We start from the raw sequence: 20,152 nt of genomic DNA, 5'->3' as shown, positions 1-20,152 counted from the left end.
GGCATTGTGGTGTATGCTCGTAATCCTAGCACTTGGGACACAGAAGTATCATTAGTTATGTAGAGAGTTCAGGAGGAGCCTGGGCTTCTATATAAGACTGTGTCTCCAGAGAGAGAGAGAGAGAAGAGAGGAGAGAGAGAAAGTGATGGAGAAGGAAAAAGAAATATAATCTGCCCTTCTATTCTCAGATTCCACATCTATAGATACAGCCAGCCTCAGGTCAAAATATCTGGGGGGAAATTGTCTTTGTACTAAGTACATATTTGATAAAACTACAATATAGCAACTATTTATACAACATTCATACCATATTAATAATAGAGACAGTATTCACAGTATCCAAGAGAATTTGGGACAACCTCAGATTTGTTGGGGAGACCAGAAACCAGTCTCCTCTGGATACGAAGGAATGACTAATCCATTATAACATCTGCACAATAGGTCAGATGTTTTTACCTCCACTAGAACGTAAGTGATTCCGACAACAGCTAATTATTCTTAATGCACTGTAATTGCTTACATTTATCTAAATGAAAATAAAATGCACTCCATTGAAAATTGCTTCGCTGAACTCATTCTAATTGTATAAATGCACAATTATACTAAAGATGGCTATTTTTATTCACAGAAGACATAATTCCATCAGAAAGTAGTTCTTTGTCCGACACCACCACCTATGATGATCGTAAGTGGCTTCCTTTTTATTTAAAAATATTAGGTACTCTGAAGTGTGAAGACCATTTTTTAAAACATTTATTTTTATTTATTCATGTGTGTGTTTGTGTGTGTGTGTGTGTGTGTGTGTGTGTGTGTGTGTGTGTGTGTAGACCATGTGTGCGGTTACTCAAAGAGCTGGAGTTACAGGCCATTTTCTGAGACTTTCTGACTTGGGTGCTAGGAAATGAACTCGGGTCACCTGTAAGAACAGCAAGCGCTCTTAACAGCTGAGCCTTGTCTCCCGCCCCTAAGGAAATTTTTTAATTTATGTAAACTTGGGTATAGGTTGCAGCTTAGCCAGTAGAATGCCTAACATGCATGATGCTCTAGGTTTGATCCCCAAGACCAAATGATCCAGGTATGATACTGCATACCTATTGTCCAGGTACTAGGAAGGTAGAGGCAAGACCAGAGTTCAAGGCTTTCCTTTGCTACATAATGAGTTCTAACCATAAGATTCTGTAACGAAGAGTAACAACAACAAAAAAAAAGGTAGAATAAACTAACTTTATTTATACAAATGATTGAGGAGAGAGGTCTATAATTGTCATCTTCACAGCATATTAAAACAGGACCACCCAATCAGAAATCTTTAGCATGAGTAAGTCTATCTGTCCGATTTTTTTTTTTAACTTTGTAAAAAACTAAAGACTCAGAACTGTGTTAGTCACACAGTCCTTCCCCTAACTCTTTCCAGTGGTGATGTTTTACATATCTGGAATCCAGCATCAAACCAGGGAATTAGAGTGTACACTTTGCATATCGCTGCTTTCTGGAGAAGTGGGAATTGATTTTATTTTACTTAGGAAGAAAGGCACATTTTATGAGTTAGATTTTCCATCATTTTTGCCATTTCCTGTAAGTAAATAATGTGTGTTACAGTGGCCGATATTAGTTCAGTGTGTTTTGGGTGGAGTGAGTTTCATATCAAGGGACTGAGTACTTGTTGTAATCCTTTATATGGAGTCAGCTGATTGGCCGTCTATCTGATGTGATTTGAAGAATCCCAAAGCTACTGCCCTGCACCAGCCACCCCCCACCCCACCCCCACTGCTTCTTCTCTGAACTTGGTGGCCAATAAAGTAACATCTCACAACTCCAGGAGCCTTACTTTGAGCTGTAATCCGACACACTTGTCATTTGTTTTTTGAAAGTGTACAGGTTGGTGGTGAACATACCATGTCTGCAACAACGTAGCCCATCCCCCATAGGATAAGCCTGCTGTCTCAGAGGCCTAAGGTCTTTAAAGGGGAGCCAAAAACCTCTTTTTAACTCCCTTCTTTTTAGACAGGGTCTCACTATCTAACTCTGGCTTGTCTGGAACTCACTATATAGACTAGGCTAGCCTCAAACTGGTAGAAATCCTCCTGCCTTTACTTCTCAAGTGCTGGGCTTAAAGGCGTGCACCACCACACCTGGCAAATTGCAGATTTTCTCTAATAAACATTTTTGAAAGTGGCACTGTCGCCCGTTGTACCTGAGTGATTTTCACACTCACTCACAGTGGTCACTCTGAACTGAGAAGAAGTGGTTCAGATCTCAGTATTTCTTTTTTTCTAACATACTAATCATAAAACAACTTTACAAAATGTATGTATGCATCCCTACTACATATTCCTACAAATACAGTCTTGAGAAGAACTGTTGTTCATCTGATCTGCGAATTTCTTTGTGAAAGACTGACAGGCTATTCATTTACTAATTTGCTCATCTTTATTCATTTGCTTTTTGATTCCCTTTAGCCAATGACTCCTTCACTCTTGCTGGGCAGCGACCAAGTTCAGTCCCTCATTCTCCAAGAATTCTACCCCCCAAGTCTCTCGGTATTGAGCGAATCCACTTCAGAAAATCCTCCATCAATGACCAGTTCATGGACACCAGGCAGTCCAGGTGAGCAGTCCTCATCTTCAGGTCGATGCCTTGAAACGAAGAAGGGTCATCTCTAAAATAGTGACCCATTTTCCTTGCTCATTACTTGCGCTTCCAGACGATGTTCTATTAGGAAACTGAGGTAGGAATACTAACCCAGAGGTTTGTGGTTGAAAGTGAGCAGAAGTGTTCTTAAGAGTGTTTTTGAAAAAGCTCTTGGCTCTTTCCTTGCTATTAAAGTCTATATGATTTAGATCTAGTTGCAAGGACTTTAATGATCAAGGTTGGGGGATGATGTTAGCTTGAAATAAGCAACTTATAAAAAAGCTTGTGACTTCAAAAGGTTTGAGGCCATGATCACCTGACCCCTTCCTTTTGGGTCTGTGGTTAGGGTAGCACCATGGTAGAGAGCATGTGGTAAAAAAACAGAGTACTCACCTTGGGGTAACTGAATCACAAAGAGACAGGAAGTAACTGATTCCAATTTCCCCTTCCAGGGGACACCGCCCCCCTCCATGGCCTAATTTCATCCCATTTGTCACACCCTTGCCAAGTTTCCATCACTTTCTAGTAACCTCACAAGTTACAAGCCAAGCTTTCAACCCATGCATCTTTGGGAGACTTTCAGGTCAAATTCTGGCAGGCCTAGGATCCCATAGTTTAATTTTATAGCTTTGGTGCTAAAGAAACTATCAATCCGTGGACTGTTTAAATAAATTGTCATAAAGCCACATGGTAGAATGATTGTGAATTCACTAAAATTACATTGTAGAGTCCTGAATAGTGACTTATGCCTCTAAGTATAGCATCAGGAGACTGAAGAGGGATTACTACAAGTTTGAGGCTAGCCTGAAGGCTAGCCTGAGCTAGCAAGAGAGATCCTGCCCTCAAAACCAAAACTAAACAAATTAATGAATTAATTAACAGTAAAATAAAAAGTATAACAAAAATTAAGTAATATGAAAATTTTATATGCAACTTCAATTTTTAGGTAAGTATTGAAAATACAAAGTAAGATCTCTTTTTGTTAAGAAAAAGTAGGTATTTGTGTGTATATATATGTGTATTTGTGTATATATATATATACACATACACACTTAGGAAAACATATGAAAAAAATTTATAATGTGTGTGTGATCTCACCTTATGGATACCCAAATCTTAACTTTTGTACTTCTGAGCTATAATGCACTTTGCTTGCATTCACAGGAAGTAGATGGTTCTTTGGGAAGTTTCCTTCTGGGCAGTGGGGAGCTGGTCCCAGAATCTGTATGTGCTAATCATGTGCTGCAGCACCAGTGTTATGCCTTCCCCTTAGGCAGTTGTGTTCTTAGCATTCTGGGAAGTAGAAAACCATGATTTAAAGATGACACACTTTAGTCGAGTACCAGTGGATAACAGCCCATGGGGGACATCGACTCAGCCACCATGAGCTGAGTCTTTAAGAAATTATTTTCAAGAAATTGGAGGGAACAGGTCAAAAGTGATAATACTTGGTGATGTCTGAAAACTACATTAAGTTTTGTTGGAACACAGCCACGCCCATTCTCTTCTATACTGTGTGTCAAAACCTTAACTATTTACTACTAGACATGAAAGAAGGGCTTGCTGAGCCGCACTGCAGTTACTCTCAATCTATCCTATTGAACATCCTCTTACTGACAGTGTGCATGTCTCCAAAGAGTCAGACCACATGTGCTAAAAATCATCCAGGACCCCTCAGGATGCTGACCTCTAGAGACCCTCCTTCTGTCCTTCTTCCATGCTCTCTTTCCATTACCTTCCAGTAAGTTTCATATCGATGTGTAACAAGTTTGCCAGGGGTATCAGGCGGAGACTCCTCATTTCTTCAATTCCTCTTCATTGCAGAGAAGTGCTGTCCACCCACAGCAGCCCATACAAAACCCTAGAGAGGCGGCCCCAAGGAGGACGGAGCATGCCCACCACGCCTGTCTTGACTCGGAATGCCTACAGCAGCAGCCACCTGGAGTAAGAGCCTCCTTTCTACCGCTTCAGCTCCCTCAGTCTTGGCTTGAGTGCTTGTCTTGCTTTTGCTGGGTTTTTAAATCTTTTAAAGTGACTTTCTACTTCTTGGTGACCCTGACTCATTCTAGCTCATTTTCCGCTAACTTAAAATTTCTAATTTGGGAGTAAACACTGTGTACTTGATTCCTCCAGGTACATATTGGATTTTTAGTACTTTAATTTCCCCAACTGGATATTACCATTCATCGTTCCTTGGCAAGGATGAGAATCATCACAGTGGAGTTTTGAAGTATTAGCAGGGTTCTGTACTAAGTGTTTTATCTTCTTTTATTTTTTAAAGATATTTAGCAACACCATTTCATACAGTCCAGGTTGACCCTGAACTCACTATGTAGCCAAGAATGACCTTGAATTTCTCACCCTTCTGCTTCCACCATCTCAGCACTGGATTACAGTCGTACACCTGGGTTATGTGGTGCCAAGGTCCAAACCCAGGGCTTCGTACATGCTAGGCGAGCACTACCAACTGAGCTCTATCCTCAGCCCTGTAATTCTTTACCCATGCTATCTTAGTTAGTGTCAACAGCAAGCTTATGAAGTGGATATTAGGTACCATTGTCATCTCATTTTACAAACACAGAAGCAAAACTGAGAGAAGTTAAGTATCTTGCCCTAACTCTTACAGCTGATGAATACCAGCCATGCCATGGCTCAGCACCGGTATCTCTGATTTAGGCCCAGGCTCCACTCCACCTTGCCTTTCTTCTCTTCTTATGTAACCTAACACTATGTGAGAGGAAAGGAGCCTCCAAAGACCTGTTGGAGGGCATCTTCCAGCTTTAATTCAGGCTGCATATCTTTATACACACACACACACACACACACACACACACACACACACACACACACACACATATAGCTTCAAGGAAGGATTTGGCTTGCACAATAATAGAACCTGATTCCTCCCTTACAAAACATCATGGTAAGAACTTATGTGTGATATGAACAGGTAGACTCTGTTGTGTAGTCAAATTTGGGAACTTGCAAAGTCCAGTTGAATTTAGAAGTGATGAATCCATTCAGCATTTTCCTTTCTCTGTGTTGCATGTGTTCCTCTGTATGCACGTATGTGGGTGCTCATTCGCATGGCTGTACATGTATATGGAGACCAGAGGTCAACCTGGGGTACCTTCCTCAATCACTCTCCTTTTTTCTGAGACAGGGTTTTTCTGTGTAATAGCCCCGGCTGTCCTGGAACTCACTTTGTAAACCAGGCAGGCCTTGAACTCACAGAGATCCACCTGGCTCTGCCTCCCAAGTGCTGAAATTAAAGGCATGTGCCACCACTGCCCCACTACCTTATTTTTTTTTATGATGAGGTCTCCCATTAAACCTTAGGCTCACCAGTTCAAGCTTCAGGGATCTGCCTGTCACCACCTCCCTAGTATTGAGATTACAGGAACTGTGTGTGTCTTCTTTACGTGGGTTCTGCAGTATTGAACTCAAGTTTCCATGCTCACATAGTGAGCACTCTACACTGGAGCCATCCCCTGCAGCCCTCAGCCTAGTGTTCCGTTCTCTTCTTTGGGCCCTTCTACGGCACTCATCTTCCCTTCTCTTCCTTCAGACCTGACTCTTCATCTCAGCACTGCCGCCAGCGGAGTGGAAGCCTGGAGTCCCAGTCCCACTTGCTCTCTGAGATGGACAGTGACAAGCCATTTTTCACCCTTTCCAAGTCCCAAAGAAGCAGCAGCACTGAGATCCTCGATGATGGGTCTTCCTACACCAGCCAGTCAAGCTCCGAGTATTACTGTGTGACCCCCGTTTCTGGCCCTTACTACACCACCCAGACTCTGGACACCCGCGCCCGGGGTAGGAGGAGGTCCAAGAAACAGAACGTTTCTACTTCCAATTCAGGAAGCATGCCCAACCTAGCACAAAAGGATACTTTGAGGAACGGTGTCTACTCAAAGGGTCAGGACCCACCTCCTTCCGGTTACTATATCTCCGGATATGCACCATATGCCGAGTGTGACCTGTATTACAGTGGTGGCTATGTCTATGAGAATGACACCGAGGGACAGTACAGTGTCAATCCTTCCTACCGATCCTCCGCTCACTATGGATACGACCGCCAGAGGGACTACAGCAGGTCTTTCCACGAAGACGAGGTAGACCGCGTGCCCCACAACCCTTACGCAACTCTTCGGCTGCCAAGGAAGGCTGCCGTGAAATCTGAGCACATCACCAAAAACATCCACAAGGCCTTAGTTGCTGAGCACCTGCGTGGCTGGTACCAGAGAGCTTCTGGGCAAAAGGATCAGGGGCACAGCCCACAGACTAGCTTTGACTCGGACAGGGGATCCCAGAGGTGCCTGGGATTTCCTGGGTTGCAGGTGCCCTGTTCTCCGAGCAGCCGAGCGTCTTCCTACTCTTCAGGTAAGATGTCTGGGGAAGCACATCACCCCTGGGGCCGCCATGTGTCATACTCCCGAACCACTCCTGCGCAGGGTCATGAAATTGGTCCCCCAAGGTCATTAAGAGTGGTAGCCATTCAGTAGACCCATAGTACGGACTGCCAACTTGGACAGTGCTCTGCAGCTTTCACAGAGCGTAAGAGTCTGATGAAGCCATTTGTAGATGTTAAGTCTAGGAAACAGATGCTGAGAACCTGGTCTGTGCCGTCCCAGGTTGGTGCTTTCACATCTTTGTGTTGTCTGGGTATTGGTGGATAACCACATCTCTTCGATGTAGTCTCTCGCCATTTGGAGTTTGACATTTTGAAAGAGTAAAGAAACACATGAGCTGAGCGGAAGACATTAAGGACCATGCATCCTTCCCACTGGCCTCCAAGATGTGATCAATTCAAAGATTGAATATTCATGTACCTGCCTGCATACGGTTTACAGTAATTCCGATAGACGCTGGTATTTGTTAAGAATTTTTCTACATACTTTCTTTATCTTATCTCAGTATGTACTATAATCTACTGAATTGCTAACTGAAGGAATTTGAGGGCCTGGGTACTTGCCTGGAGCGCTTAAAAATCTGATTCCATGTCCATCATCATTACCAAAGACCCCAGGAATTTTTGTAGATAATGTTTGATCATCAAAACTATTCCCTTCCTAACCTTTCTACGGGGTTTGGCCACTCCCTCTGCTCTCATTTGCAGAGCACCTGCTGCACACCCTAACCTGTTCTAAGTAGAGAAGTAGGAGCTGAGGAGAGCTCTGCCTGCCACAGTGAGAGCTCAGTACTGGAGCAATGCCTGGCCTCCATGAGTTCAGGGTCTAGACAGCAGCTGAAGGAACGGATGAAAATTAAGTAAGCTTCGGATTTGAAGAAATGAATGGACTCAGGAAAACCTGGGTCCTGAGTTTTGCTGCTTCCCTTAAACATACGTGGGGATTTCCAAGCCTATGGAACAGTTAGGGTAAACTGTACCTTTAAGATTCTTAAGTTTGCTGACAAAGGACATTGCCATGGAGACTTGTATTTGGGTTCCGTTTTGTTCCTATTTCTAGGACTTTGGACTTCTGCTAGGACTATCCCACCTATGACCACATCTAACACCTGAAAGAGGCTCCTGTCGTTATCTCTCGTGGTTTATAGCTTTGACCTAGAGGATGCCTTGTCTTGCTCTTAAAGTTCAGGGGGAAGCATGAAAAGCTTTCACAGATCACACCTGGGCATAAGAATAAAAGCAAACAAGGGGTCTGGAAATGCTTGTGGATGGCTTTTGGTGCCCAGGGCTAGGTAGGGGAACACCCAGGGAAAAGCAGGTGTGATCCAAAACCCTGTCTTGGCTGTTGGCTTTGTATCTAGGGCAAGGGTGAAAACAAAGTTAATACTTCCTGGTTCCGACCTGGTATCAGCTCTGCTGACTCTACCACCAAGAGCATTCCTCCTTCACCACCTAAACTCCCCTTGGCAGTTTAAGATAGGATCTTACAGTGCATCCTGGGCTGACGTCAAACTCAGAGGGCCTCCTCCCATGCCTGCCCTACCACACCTGGCTGAGAGCATCCTTTAACAAAGAATTAAATGGATGAAACCAAGGCTCCCTGAAATCCCTTCTGGAATGTTCTTCGTGCCTGCCCCGCTTTATAGCTTTAGAGATATATTTCTACAGGCGCGCATCATTCACACGGACAGCTGCATTTCCTGTTTCTGGTTAGTCAGATTTTGCACCACCTGAAGGCCTCATGGTGACTCAGTTTCAGTAGTGACGGCAGCCGCCTCTCCTTGGCAGCTGTCCGTGCCAGGGTGCTCTCCCTTGTAATAGGAGCGGCGGCAGCGCTGTAGGGTGGGTGCTGTGGTTGGGTTTGTTATTATTCTCATTTTACGATTAAGGTGACCTGGTTTGGAGAGTTTGTATGACTCTGCCAATCCCGGCAGATAAGAAAGTAGGGCTTCTCTCCCAGCTCCAACAGTATAACCCTAAGGCCTCAGAACCTTTGCTTAGTGCTCAGTCTTGGAAACCCACCGTGAGGACCCTGCATCTGTTAGTCAAAATGATGTGGCATTATGGCCACAGATGCATTTTGAAGTGTGTCTGGCCTGTGGTGATTGCAACTGGCTTGTGGGTGTGGGAAGAGGTCAGCAGCCAGGAACAGAACATGGAGAACAGGAAGAACCATTCCCAGGGCTGTCTGTGTGAGACTTGGACTTATGCACAGGGCCAGAGAGCCACTTGAGTAGCCAAGGCGTGCAGCAGGACTGGTTTTACAGAGAGGACGGCAGAAGCCAGTGATGAGCCTTCAATCAGGCCCTGCTTCAAAATGATGCCCTTGTCCGCTCCTGGTTCCACCCTTTTGCAAAAGTAGTCTCTTCCTCCTTCGGCTGGGTTCTCTCCCCAACCCCATTGCTTTTGATTCAACAACAGTGAATGTCCTGTCTTGCCAGTGGCCAGTGTTGCCTTTGGCAGTCAGGCCTCAACAAGTCACCGGCTGGATGTTTTTCCTCTACAGACCTCTGCATCTTCTCAAGTACCCTTTGGTCTGACAGCTGAAGCCCCAGTGTCAAGATTCTCTCCCTTCATGAGAATCCTCTCCCTTTTTTTCCCCTGGGCTACTTAAAAACGTGTGTAATTGAAAATGTTTTGTCCTTCCTTTGGACTACTGTTAATAATAATATTTATCATGTTGTGAGTCCTTATTCTACACTAGGTTAAAGATGTTCATAATTACCTTTAGTCTTGGTGGTGTAACCACAGAATATATGTGTCATTATCCTCTCTACACACAAGGAAACTGAACCTTGAAAAGGATAATTTTTTATTTGCCCGAGCCACTAAGCCAACCAATTGAATTGACTGCAAATTCTGGCACAAATAGGGGTCTATTTTGGTGGTAGAACAGGGGCAAGGCCTGGACTGGTCCCCAGCACCGGCAAATACAGAACCAAACCTGGGCCTTTCACCTCTCTATTCTACACACACTTGACTGTGAAACAACCTGAGCAGATTTCGCTTGAAGTATTTCAACTAATGTGCTCTCTCTTCCCATTCTTATTTCTAGTGTCTTCTACAAATGCTTCTGGGAACTGGAGGACCCAGTTAACCGTGGGGCTATCTGAATACGAAAATCCAGTGCATTCTCCCTACACCAGCTACTATGGCAGCATCTACAATCCTTTACCCTCTCCAAGCAGGTGAGGAAGTACTGACCAGACTCTAGGAGCTTGCTCCTCTTCTAAGGATACCTGGCCCCTACACTAAAGTCCCAGTGTGAAGATATGTAACATGGGATTTGGTCAACACGAGCCTACAGGCCAAACCCAACTGCCACCTCATTCAGTAAATAATGAGCACTATTCCCCATGTGAGCTGTGTCTGTGCTCAGTCTGCGGACAAAGCTAAATGGCTTTGACAAACAGCACGTGGCCAGGAAAGCCAAAACTACAACCAGACTTTTCGAGTTTTCGGAGCTCCATCTAGCTCATCCAAATTCAGCCCTGTCTTTACAGCTGTAGGCATTAAAGTCTCAGGCCACAGATGGGCTTTTTTTTCCCCCCTTCCATTTTAAGGGTGTATTTAAAACTATATTGTGGATAATGTCCACTTAAGTCTTCTCTGGAAAAGAGAAAAACTGCAGGAAAAATACCTCTCCCCCAGTTAAGCTCTTTGTAGCAAAGTCCAGCCAACAGTTGGTCAGTTAGATTTCACCACTTGCTGTCTTTTTGTGTTTGCTAAGACACAGTGGACACAACCAGCTGTTCTATTTGCCCTTTAAAGCAGTTCTTTGTAAACAGTAAAGGGAATGGGCAGCACAATGCGGTAGAGTGGGACTCTAAAAACTCCCTAGCCTCTCCCCCAAATGACTGTGAAACTCCCCTGGCACAGAAGATAGGCAGGTGGGTGGGGCAAATGATTATCGCATCATCTCAGGTCTATTAAAATGCATCAAACAGATTAGAATAAAACTTAACAAGTGCCCTCCCCCCAAAATCACAGACTTAGAATTACATGGTTTCCAATTCTTCTGCAGAGGAGGAATTAGCTTCATTCCTTCCTCTTACCCCAACAGTCCACACCTACAAAGCCGAGAAGACAAGCATTTTCTGGGTTCTTTTTGGGTGTTGTTGAAAATTTGATCTTGATGTTTAAATCCCATTGCCGCTTCCGGTGAAGGAGACTTAGAAGGACCACAGCTTGGACGGTGTCTGTGCTAGCGAACTGGGAGGGTTAGCAGCTCCCTGCAGAGCCAGTCGGTGTTCCGGGCTAATTGGAAGTATTTGGTCTCCCAATCCTTGTTTTTCTTCCCCGCATTCCACCAGAGTTTTTCTTGGCTTGAAATATTAAGCCAATTGTCTCAACTCAACAAAGGGCGTGCTCAAAATAGACTTGGTGAAACTGTACTTCACAGGATGTTAGAGGGCTGAGACTTGGATAAATAATGCTTTAAAATGAGTTTGCAGCAGGAACCAAAATGTGCGGCCCCAAGTTTGAGCTGAACCCTTTCAACACAGTTCTCATCCCTTTGGCTAATAGATTTGCAAATACTTTTCGTGTTTGAACAGTACTCTCCTCTCTGCTGAGTCAGACGTTTCTCGTATCATTAACACTGCTTTCATTGAATCCAGGAACTGGATTTTAAACATTCGGAGAAGAAAATCTATTTTTACCAAGTCTGCCTATGTATTTCAGTCAGACCAAGATGGCTGAGGAGAGAAGGCTGGGGTCAGAGGGGACATAGTGTACAGGAAATTGGAAGTTATTTAAAGCTCCATTGTGGTGTGGGTGGATGTGTACGCTCACAGGCACTCCTTGTGGAGAACACATAGAAAGTAACAAAGGACTAGAAGAGATAACAATGGAGCCATGATCCCGCCAACCAGAGACAGTGTTACTAACATTTGACACATTTCTCCACAACCCTCAGTCCATTGAACATGATCATAACGATGCAGTAAATACAGTTTTGCATCTTATATTGTATATGAAATTATACACCTCATTTAAAAAATATATCTTAAAAATTCAATCCTATGTTGTTAAACTTTTTGTTGTTTGTTTGTTTTGATTTTTCAAGACAAGGTTTCTCTGTGTCGCCCTGGCTGTCCTGGAACTTACCATGTAGACCAGGCTGGTCTTGAACTCAGAGATCCACCTATCTCTGCCTCCCAAGTGCTGGGATTAAAGGTGTACACCACCTTTTATGTGGCTATAGTTAAACATTTTAAACCTTCCATATATAACTAATTATTAAATACATGATGCTTTATCTAAAAGCTCCATAGTTGTTGAACAACTTTATGACCCTTTTTATTAGTAGTGATTTTAATGTATCCTGTGGGATCTATTTATCTGCAAGTCAGACCACCTCCTCAGGATTCATCCCCAAAGTAGGGTTAATACTTAAAACTAAAAAGTATGGTCTTCAAGTTCCTGCTTTTCAGAAGAATGGGCAACATTGAAGCCCCAGGGATTACAGAAGTACATACCTGTCTTATGTAGGATTTTAAAAACTATGATATAATCTGATCATTTTAATTTAACTTACTAACAAGCCAAATACAACAATAATCATTCATAAAACTTCAGAAATTTACCTTAAGATTGCATGATGCATTTTTTTTGGAAAGAGGTTTTTAAAGCTGCCATGGTGGTTCATGCTCTTGGAGGTGGAGGCAGGAGGGTTGCTGCAAACTTGTGGGCAGCCTGGGCTACATAATGATTTTAAGGTCAGTCTAGGCTATAAAGTAAGGCCCTGTCTCAAAAAGCAAAGCAAACCAACCAACAAAAAGCATGATTATTTTAAGATCAGAGACAGAATACATACACATGTGAAAATGTTATAATGAACCCTATTTGGTACAATTAATACATTAGTTATGCTAACAAAAGTAAGAAACACAATAAACTTTATGATGCAGAAGGAAAACTCTAGATTGTCCACACTAAAGTCTTAAAATGCTCAGCAACATATGGGTGGGTTTATTTTTTTAATAAGCTGTCTGTTATTTATAGAAAGCTAGGAGTTTTTATTGGCAGCTTTTCCCTAGTATGGTTTGGTAAACTTGGCATTGGTGGACTCCCCAGAGTGGACAGGCGGAAGTCTCTTGCGCTAGGGGTGTCTCAGAAAGGCAGGGTTGTGTTTTCCTGCTGCGGTGTTCAGATGAACTTGTTTTCTTTCACTTCCTGTTTCCCTCTGCCTTTCCTCTTCCTGTCTAACCTTCCCATCACTAGGCACAATCGAGGCCCTCTGTCGCAGAGGATGGCTGTGACTCCGGGAGTGAGATCAGTGTTAAGCTCTGTCTTGCTCAGTGTAGCCAGTGGGAGTAAGTATGGTACTCTGCCTGCTGCTTCGGTACAGGTACAGCAGGATTTTCGCCCTCTCTGGCTGCCGTGTGAGGTTGTGAAATCTGACTTTGCTTTGACATTTCCTGAAAACACTAAAAAAAAAAAAAAAAAAAAAACCTGAATTGACATAGTATCTAGTTCCCAAGCTCTCCTTCCAAAGGTTTTTTGTTGTTGTTGTTTTGTTTTTTTGACCTGGCTTTACTAAAAGAGTTTGGAATTGAAAACAAAAGTCTACTAACTCTCTAACCTCTGTTAACCTACTGTTAAAGAATGCAGTTTGCTTAACTGAACCGTTTGTAGCATAGGCTGTGCTTGTATGAATACATCATCCAAATATGTCTGTTTCTTTTTCTTTTCTTTTCTTTTCTTTTTTTTTTTTTTCTGGCAGCGTTCAGACCAAACTGCCTATATGATGTCATTTCCTGGGTCACTGGCAATTTATATTTGGCCCATAAACCCTCAGGATATGATGTCTATCCCAAGGTATCCCTGCTAACTTTAAGTATTTTTCTTGCCTCTGAGAACAACATGAAATTTATTCTCTTAATTTTGAAAAGTTGTCAAATTGTGCCTCTTTAAAGAGTTGAAATGTGATTTTTGTTAACAAAATTAAGAAGCAAGCACGTGTCCAAAGATTCACTTTTTTCCTATTATTAATAAGGAAATGAGCTGTGCTGCTTCAAAGGGAATTCAAAACAACAGAAGAGAATGAGTTCTGGGATAAGACTGTGAAGTTACACACCGAACCAGTCAGTGTTAAGTGGGACAATAAACTATAACCCATAGTATTTTCTGCTGCAAAGGACACATTGGTATTTCTTCCCAACAAATGCCTTTAAGTTAACATATAACTTAATACCTTCTGGGCCCTAATCAAGAGTAAATGAAAGGTAAACAAAGGTAGAACTCTCCTGAGAGATCAGCAACCTTTCACGTGCCTGTTAGACAATGCTCTACTGTGCTGGGAAAACAATATACACTCTTTGCCTCCTGTCCTAGGTTCTGGAAATTTTTTCTTAACAGTGCTTCCTTCTAACCTGTTGGACTGCTTGTGTTGAGGGAGCAAAATAGATTCATGTGGTAACTTTCCTGGTTCCCTTTTACCAGACAGTACGCAGAGACCACTCCGCTGGACGGTACAGATGGAAGCCAGCTGGAAGACAACCTGGAGAGCAGCGAGCAGAGACTCTTTTGGCACGAAGACTCCAAGCCTGGAACATTAGTCTGAATGCAGCTGGACTCCTGACCAAGCACTGCGCGTTCTCACACTAGTGTGCCTTGCAGAGTGTGTTCCTTTTCTAGAAGGATTTAGAAACTAAAGGCCTCCAAGGGAGAAGAGAAGACTTCAGTGAATCACACACTAAGCCCCACAAAGCCCTGGGTGAGGACTTGCCTTTCAAACTCTAGGCACCGACCCATCACTAAGTCTGATCCCATTGTGGGATTCTTGTCAAGAGAGTTGACATGAAGCCTTGACGCACAGCGAGCTCTTCTGAAGGGAACAACAATCATCAAAGGCAAGCCTTGAAACTGGGGACATGTTCAGGGAGTTTGTCCCATTGGAAAGGAGGATGGGATATTGCAGAGCACAGTTCAGAATGCTGAGAGAGGGGACCCGGAAGCTCCTGAGCTGTGGCTCACCGTTACAAGGTTTGAACTCATGAGCTGACAGAAAACACCCTGTTTCTACAAAACAGACGACAATTTAGACAGTATTGAAAACTTACTTGAAGAGAAGTTAGATTTTCATGAAGTTCTGAATGAATGTAAATGTTTTAAGATATTACAAAGTGATGTTTTCCATGAGCACCATAATACGGATTCTAGTCATTCTGATTGCTGTAGCATCCTGTACCATAACTTGATGGTAGACAACCAGAGGAATTAACTGGCCACCTCTGCTTGGAGAACGTTCTTAAGGTACATATCACCAATCCCTATTGTGCTTCCCGCCACTGACTTCTCGGACTCTCCACCTTGCCTGTCCTTTGAAATGGTAGGCTTGAGGTGGAAAGTTTGTGGAACCACGAATCTGAGAAAGGGTTTCGAGATGATGACAGAAAGGACCCAGAGGACAAAGCCAACTCGTATCATCATAGATGAATCGTGTGCCTTAAAGTGGTGAACAGTAGAGAGTTAAACCTACACTCTGAACGCCAGAAGTAAATTCGAGTCACCCAGTGACCAGACAAGATGGGCATGAAAGGATTTCCTCCAAGCTGCAGGAGAGTGAATCAAGGGACTTCAACTACCTCCTACCCCGTCTGGAGGAGCTCCTCATTGGCTGTTTGCAGGATTTTGCGTGCTTATAGGGCAGCCTTGATCTCTGTCTCTTTATTCGGCTTCGGAATCCCACAAAAGGTGCTTCCTCTCCCCTCCTTTTCTACGAGTTTCTTGTCCATATTGTGAATAGAGACATTTCTCAAAAACAGCTTTTCTGGAACATTTTTCTACTTGTATTCCAAAGCATGTAATATATACATAAAAATGATTTGTTAAACTGGTCCTTAGTCATTTGTATCATTAGAAGTTTGGGGAAAATTTTTTGGAAAAAAAAAATGACACAAGTTGGAAAAAATAATAACTTATTTCTTTTTGCATATTTGTATAGTCTTCTGGAATCGGAAACAGCCTTTTGCATATACTTTCACTGTTTTGACTTTTTGAGACCTATTATTTTTTTACGTAGGTCAATAAACTGAAAGTGTGCTACTGAACATGTTTTCGAGTGCTTGCATTTATGTTTAGGGTGCACAAGACACAGTTTGAGGTGCCCCATTCAAGAAGGAAATCAGACAAGATACAAATTTATTTACTATTACAATGTTTTGTAGATTCCAAGATACATGGTTTTTTTTTTTATATCCATACACCTGAAAATAGGGATCCTATCTTCATTGTGTCTTAGTGGAATTGACTGTGGTTGGATCTTGTTTTTCTTTCTTTCTTTCTTTCTTTCTTTCTTTCTTTCTTTCTTTCTTTCTTTCTGTCTTTCTTTCTTAGTGATACCTAAAATATTGTTTTGTTCTGTTGTTTAAGTGTGGGCCTGAACCTAGGTCCTTTTACACACTGCCCAGATTCTCTCCCACTGCAGTAGACCCCAGCCTTACAATCAGGTGCCTTGGAATTGATCAAGTTTGGTAGTTAATTGTTTCTCTGAAAATGACCGATGAGAAGTTTTAGGTTTGAAAAAACTAACTGATTGATAATGAGTAATTTGTCTTCATTTTAAAAACAAGCCTTTTACATTGAAGAAAACATTTCAGTCTCCATCTTCTTAGCCTATTCATTGGAGAGAGCTGGGATGGACATGAAATGTCGGGAAAACTCAAGTGAGTGTTTCTGTGTATGTAGCCTATGTGAAAATCCCCCTTTCCCACTCAAAAGACAATGTGCTCAGAGTCAGAAATATAGCCTTCGAAAAGAAACGAGGACCAGACTTCTACAGAGAAGTTTCCACACCAGAAGGGCAGTGGCTCTGCCAGGATCACATCTGCTTTTTGTAGAAATTGCTCACTCAAAAGCAAAAACTGATCAAGGCGAATTTTCAACACGTAAACACTGTCTTTTTTTTTTTTTTAGCAAAAATATTCCATACTCACAGAAAGCATTTGAAACACGGGTAGCATAGGTAATCATGTCCTGCAAGTCTTCCTCGACAGAATGCAATTGCTAATTTAGTAGTTTGGAATTCTTTTTTCTTTCTTGCTTTCTTTTTTGTTTTGTTTTGTTTGTTGTTTCATTTTTTGAGACAGGGTTTTTCTGTGTAACAGCTCTGGCTATCTTGGAACTCACTCTGTAGACCAGGCTTGCCTTGAACTCACAGAGATCTGACTGCCTCTGCCTTCGGAGTTCTGGGATTAAAGACTTATACCACCACTGCCTGGCTTCTTTTTAAGAAAAAAAAAAGTTTAGATTTATTTATTTATTATGTACATAGTGTTCTCTTTGCACATATGCCTGCATGCCAGAAGAGGGTATCAGATGTAGCTAGAGTTTTCCTGCCTTGCCCACAGTCAGGACAAATCTTTATCACCCGCCAGTCCCACAGCCGCTCAGACCCAACCAAGTAAACACAGAGACTTATATTGCTTACAAACTGTATGGCTGTGGCAGGCTTCTTGCTAACTGTCCTTATAGCTTAAATTAATCCATTTCCACAAATCTATACCCAGCCACGTGGCTCGTGGCTTACCGGCATCTTTTCATGATGCTTGTCAGGGTGGTGGCTGGCAGTGACTCCTTCTGCCTTCCTGTTCTTTTATTTCTCCTCTCTGTTAGTCCCGCCTGTACTTCCTGCCTAGCCACGGGCCAATCAGTGTTTTATTTATTGACCAATCAGAGCAACTTGACATACAGACCATCCCCCAGCACAGCCAAGTGCAGACCATCTCAGGCACCTGCACTCAGGCCCCTGGTCCTAATCATCCTCTATGCGGACCTGCTGGATAAAGCCACGAGAAACCCAAGAACAGGCTCCCACAGGACATACAGAACATCCCACAGCAATCAGATCTCAATATAGATGGTTGTGAGCCACCATGTTGTTGGTGGGAATTGAACTCAGGATCTCTGGAAGAGAGGTCAGTGCTCTTAACCACTGAGCCATCTCTCTAGCCCCCGTGAAAAAAAAAATTTTTAAATTTTGTGTACGTGTGCATCTGCATACATGTATGTGTGCAAGTGTGTAGATGCCCACAGAGGACAGAAGAAGGTGTCAGATCCCCAGGAGCTGGAGTCACAAGTGGTGGTGAGCCCAGCCAGGGTACATGCTGGATGTGAACTCAGGTCCTATGGAAGAGTGGCAAAGCACTCTATGGCGGTTCAGGTGACAAATGCCCCCCATGGGTGCATTTATTTGAACACTTGCTCCCCTGTTGGTGGTACTATGTGGGGAAATTATGGGACCTTTAGGAGGCAGAACCTAACTGCAGGAAGTGGAGTGACTGGAAGAAGGACTCACAGCCTCTCCCTGCTGCCTCTAGGACTCACGGCCTCTCCCTACCTCCTCTATTCCCTCTCTTTGCTACCTATGTGTGGATGAAAACATAACCAGCCAGCTTCCTGCTTCTGATGGTGGGAAGGCATGGCATGCCATAAATCCTATAGATTTGTAAGGTGAAATAAACTGAATTGTTATGAGAAAATTAATCCAAAAAGTAAATTACTAGTTGATTAATAGAGATCCAGATATACACTGGCGTGTACTGTTAGCTTCGACGGATGACAAACTACTCCATCCCCAGGCACCCTGGCACATGCCTGCATTTCCTGCAGCTGCAGGGGCTTTGGCAGAGGACTCCTTTAGCCCAGGAGACCAGCCTGGGGAAAGTGATGAGACCGTGTCTCAAAAACAAACGAAAACCTCCTCGGTCAAGCCACTGTCTGAATCCTGACTCCATACCTTTGCACTGGAGTTTTCAGACTGTATCCTGAGTAGCACTGACCTGGAGGTAAACATCCACCAAGATGCTTCACCCATGCCTCTTGACGAGGTAAGTCAATCACTGTCCTTTCTAATCTCAAAGTGCATGGAGACACAGCCCATTTCCAGAGAGAGAAAACACTTTCGGACAGACAAACCCTGTAGGTAACAAAGCACTTGCTTTGCCTTTCAGCTCAGTGTGCCATAGAGGGCTGGGGATGGATGGTGGAGTACTTACCTAGCATGAAGTCTTAGATTCCATCCCCAGTAGGGCATAAACTAGGCATGGTGGGGGGACATACAAGACCCCTGCACTTGAGAAGTAGAGGCAGGAGGAACAGGAAGTAATCATGGTCATCTTTAACCTCACAGTGAGCCTGAGGCCAACTTGATCAAGACCTTGTCTCAAAAAATAAATAAATACAACTAAAATTTGGAAGCTCCCTGTATCCTCTGTTTTAACCCTATCATCCCTTCTCTGGATTCCCCTATGCCTTTGCTTCTGCTCTGCCTTCCTTCCAGCCCCAGTCATGGGCCTAGGGATAGAAAGAGGGATGTGGGAAGGGACCTAGCTGGACATGAGCCAGGCTGACATGCATAAGAGCTTGATGTGCATTTAATTTAGTTCTCTTGCCAGGCTGGGGAGGTGCACTGAGTATCTCCATGTTATAACAAGGGACCTGAGCCCTGGAGAAAGTCAAGACATACATCCTGACAGGTCAAACTCCATGTCCTAAGCTGTTGAAAGTTAAGTGCTCCTGACAAAAGAAGCCAAAATGGACCCAAACCTGAAATGTTTGAAAAAGATTTTTTGTTTTCTTTTGTGTGTATGTCTGAGTATGTGTATGTATACCACATGCATGCAGAAGAGGATATCAATTCCTAAAATTGCAGTTACAGGTTGTCACTACCCCCATGTGGTTGCTGGGAACTAAAACCAGGTCTCTGTAAGAGCGGCAAGAGCACTTAGCCACTGAGCCATCTCTCCAGCTCCCCTCCTCCAGAACCTGGAGCTTTCTGAGCATCAGCCTGAAGCCACAAGTAAAACATTCCAGACCATGGATCTTCGCTTTATACACAAAATTAATGAAAATATGGTATGGCATTTCATTTAGGTGTCCAGCATAGTAGCTTGTGCCTACAATCCCAGCCCCTAGGACACTAAAGAAGATTGCAAATTGAAGGCTAGCCTAGGTTACATAGTGAGACCCTGCTTTCAAAAAAGAAAAAAAAAAAAAAAAGGAAAGGAAAGGAAAAAAAAATAAAACATACTAGGGGTAGAAAGATTTTCGACAGATTGGTGAAAATTGTGTGCTACATTCTAAGGCTGGCTCTCATAATTAATACAC

At 43.2% G+C, this 20,152-nt stretch overlaps 1 protein-coding gene across 8 annotated transcripts in view; it reads left to right on the top strand.

Moving 5' to 3' along the window:
* Frmd4b (FERM domain containing 4B) overlaps window positions 1–16,095 on the top strand; it is a 338,430-nt gene extending 322,335 nt beyond the window's left edge. For 3 of the 8 annotated variants that reach the window (XM_076567441.1, XM_076567440.1, XM_076567442.1), the window contains 7 exons: window positions 629–685; window positions 2,460–2,607; window positions 4,456–4,575; window positions 6,200–7,011; window positions 10,095–10,227; window positions 13,265–13,356; window positions 13,767–14,087. In XM_076567441.1, the coding sequence (XP_076423556.1) occupies window positions 629–685; window positions 2,460–2,607; window positions 4,456–4,575; window positions 6,200–7,011; window positions 10,095–10,227; window positions 13,265–13,356; window positions 13,767–13,957 (1,553 nt within the window). In that variant the 3' untranslated portion in view covers window positions 13,958–14,087. Of the gene's footprint in view, window positions 1–628; window positions 686–2,459; window positions 2,608–4,455; window positions 4,576–6,199; window positions 7,012–10,094; window positions 10,228–13,264; window positions 13,357–13,766; window positions 14,089–14,485 lie in introns of those variants that run through there. The other 5 variants (XM_006972576.2, XM_006972575.4, XM_076567443.1 and 2 more) reach the window with 3 other exon arrangements.
* The last annotated feature ends 4,057 nt before the right edge of the window (window positions 16,096–20,152 follow it).

This window comes from Peromyscus maniculatus, chromosome 3, assembly GCF_049852395.1.
Source record: "Peromyscus maniculatus bairdii isolate BWxNUB_F1_BW_parent chromosome 3, HU_Pman_BW_mat_3.1, whole genome shotgun sequence".
NCBI classification, from domain to species: domain Eukaryota; kingdom Metazoa; phylum Chordata; class Mammalia; order Rodentia; family Cricetidae; genus Peromyscus; species Peromyscus maniculatus.
This window is presented reverse-complemented; position numbering and strand designations above follow the sequence as displayed.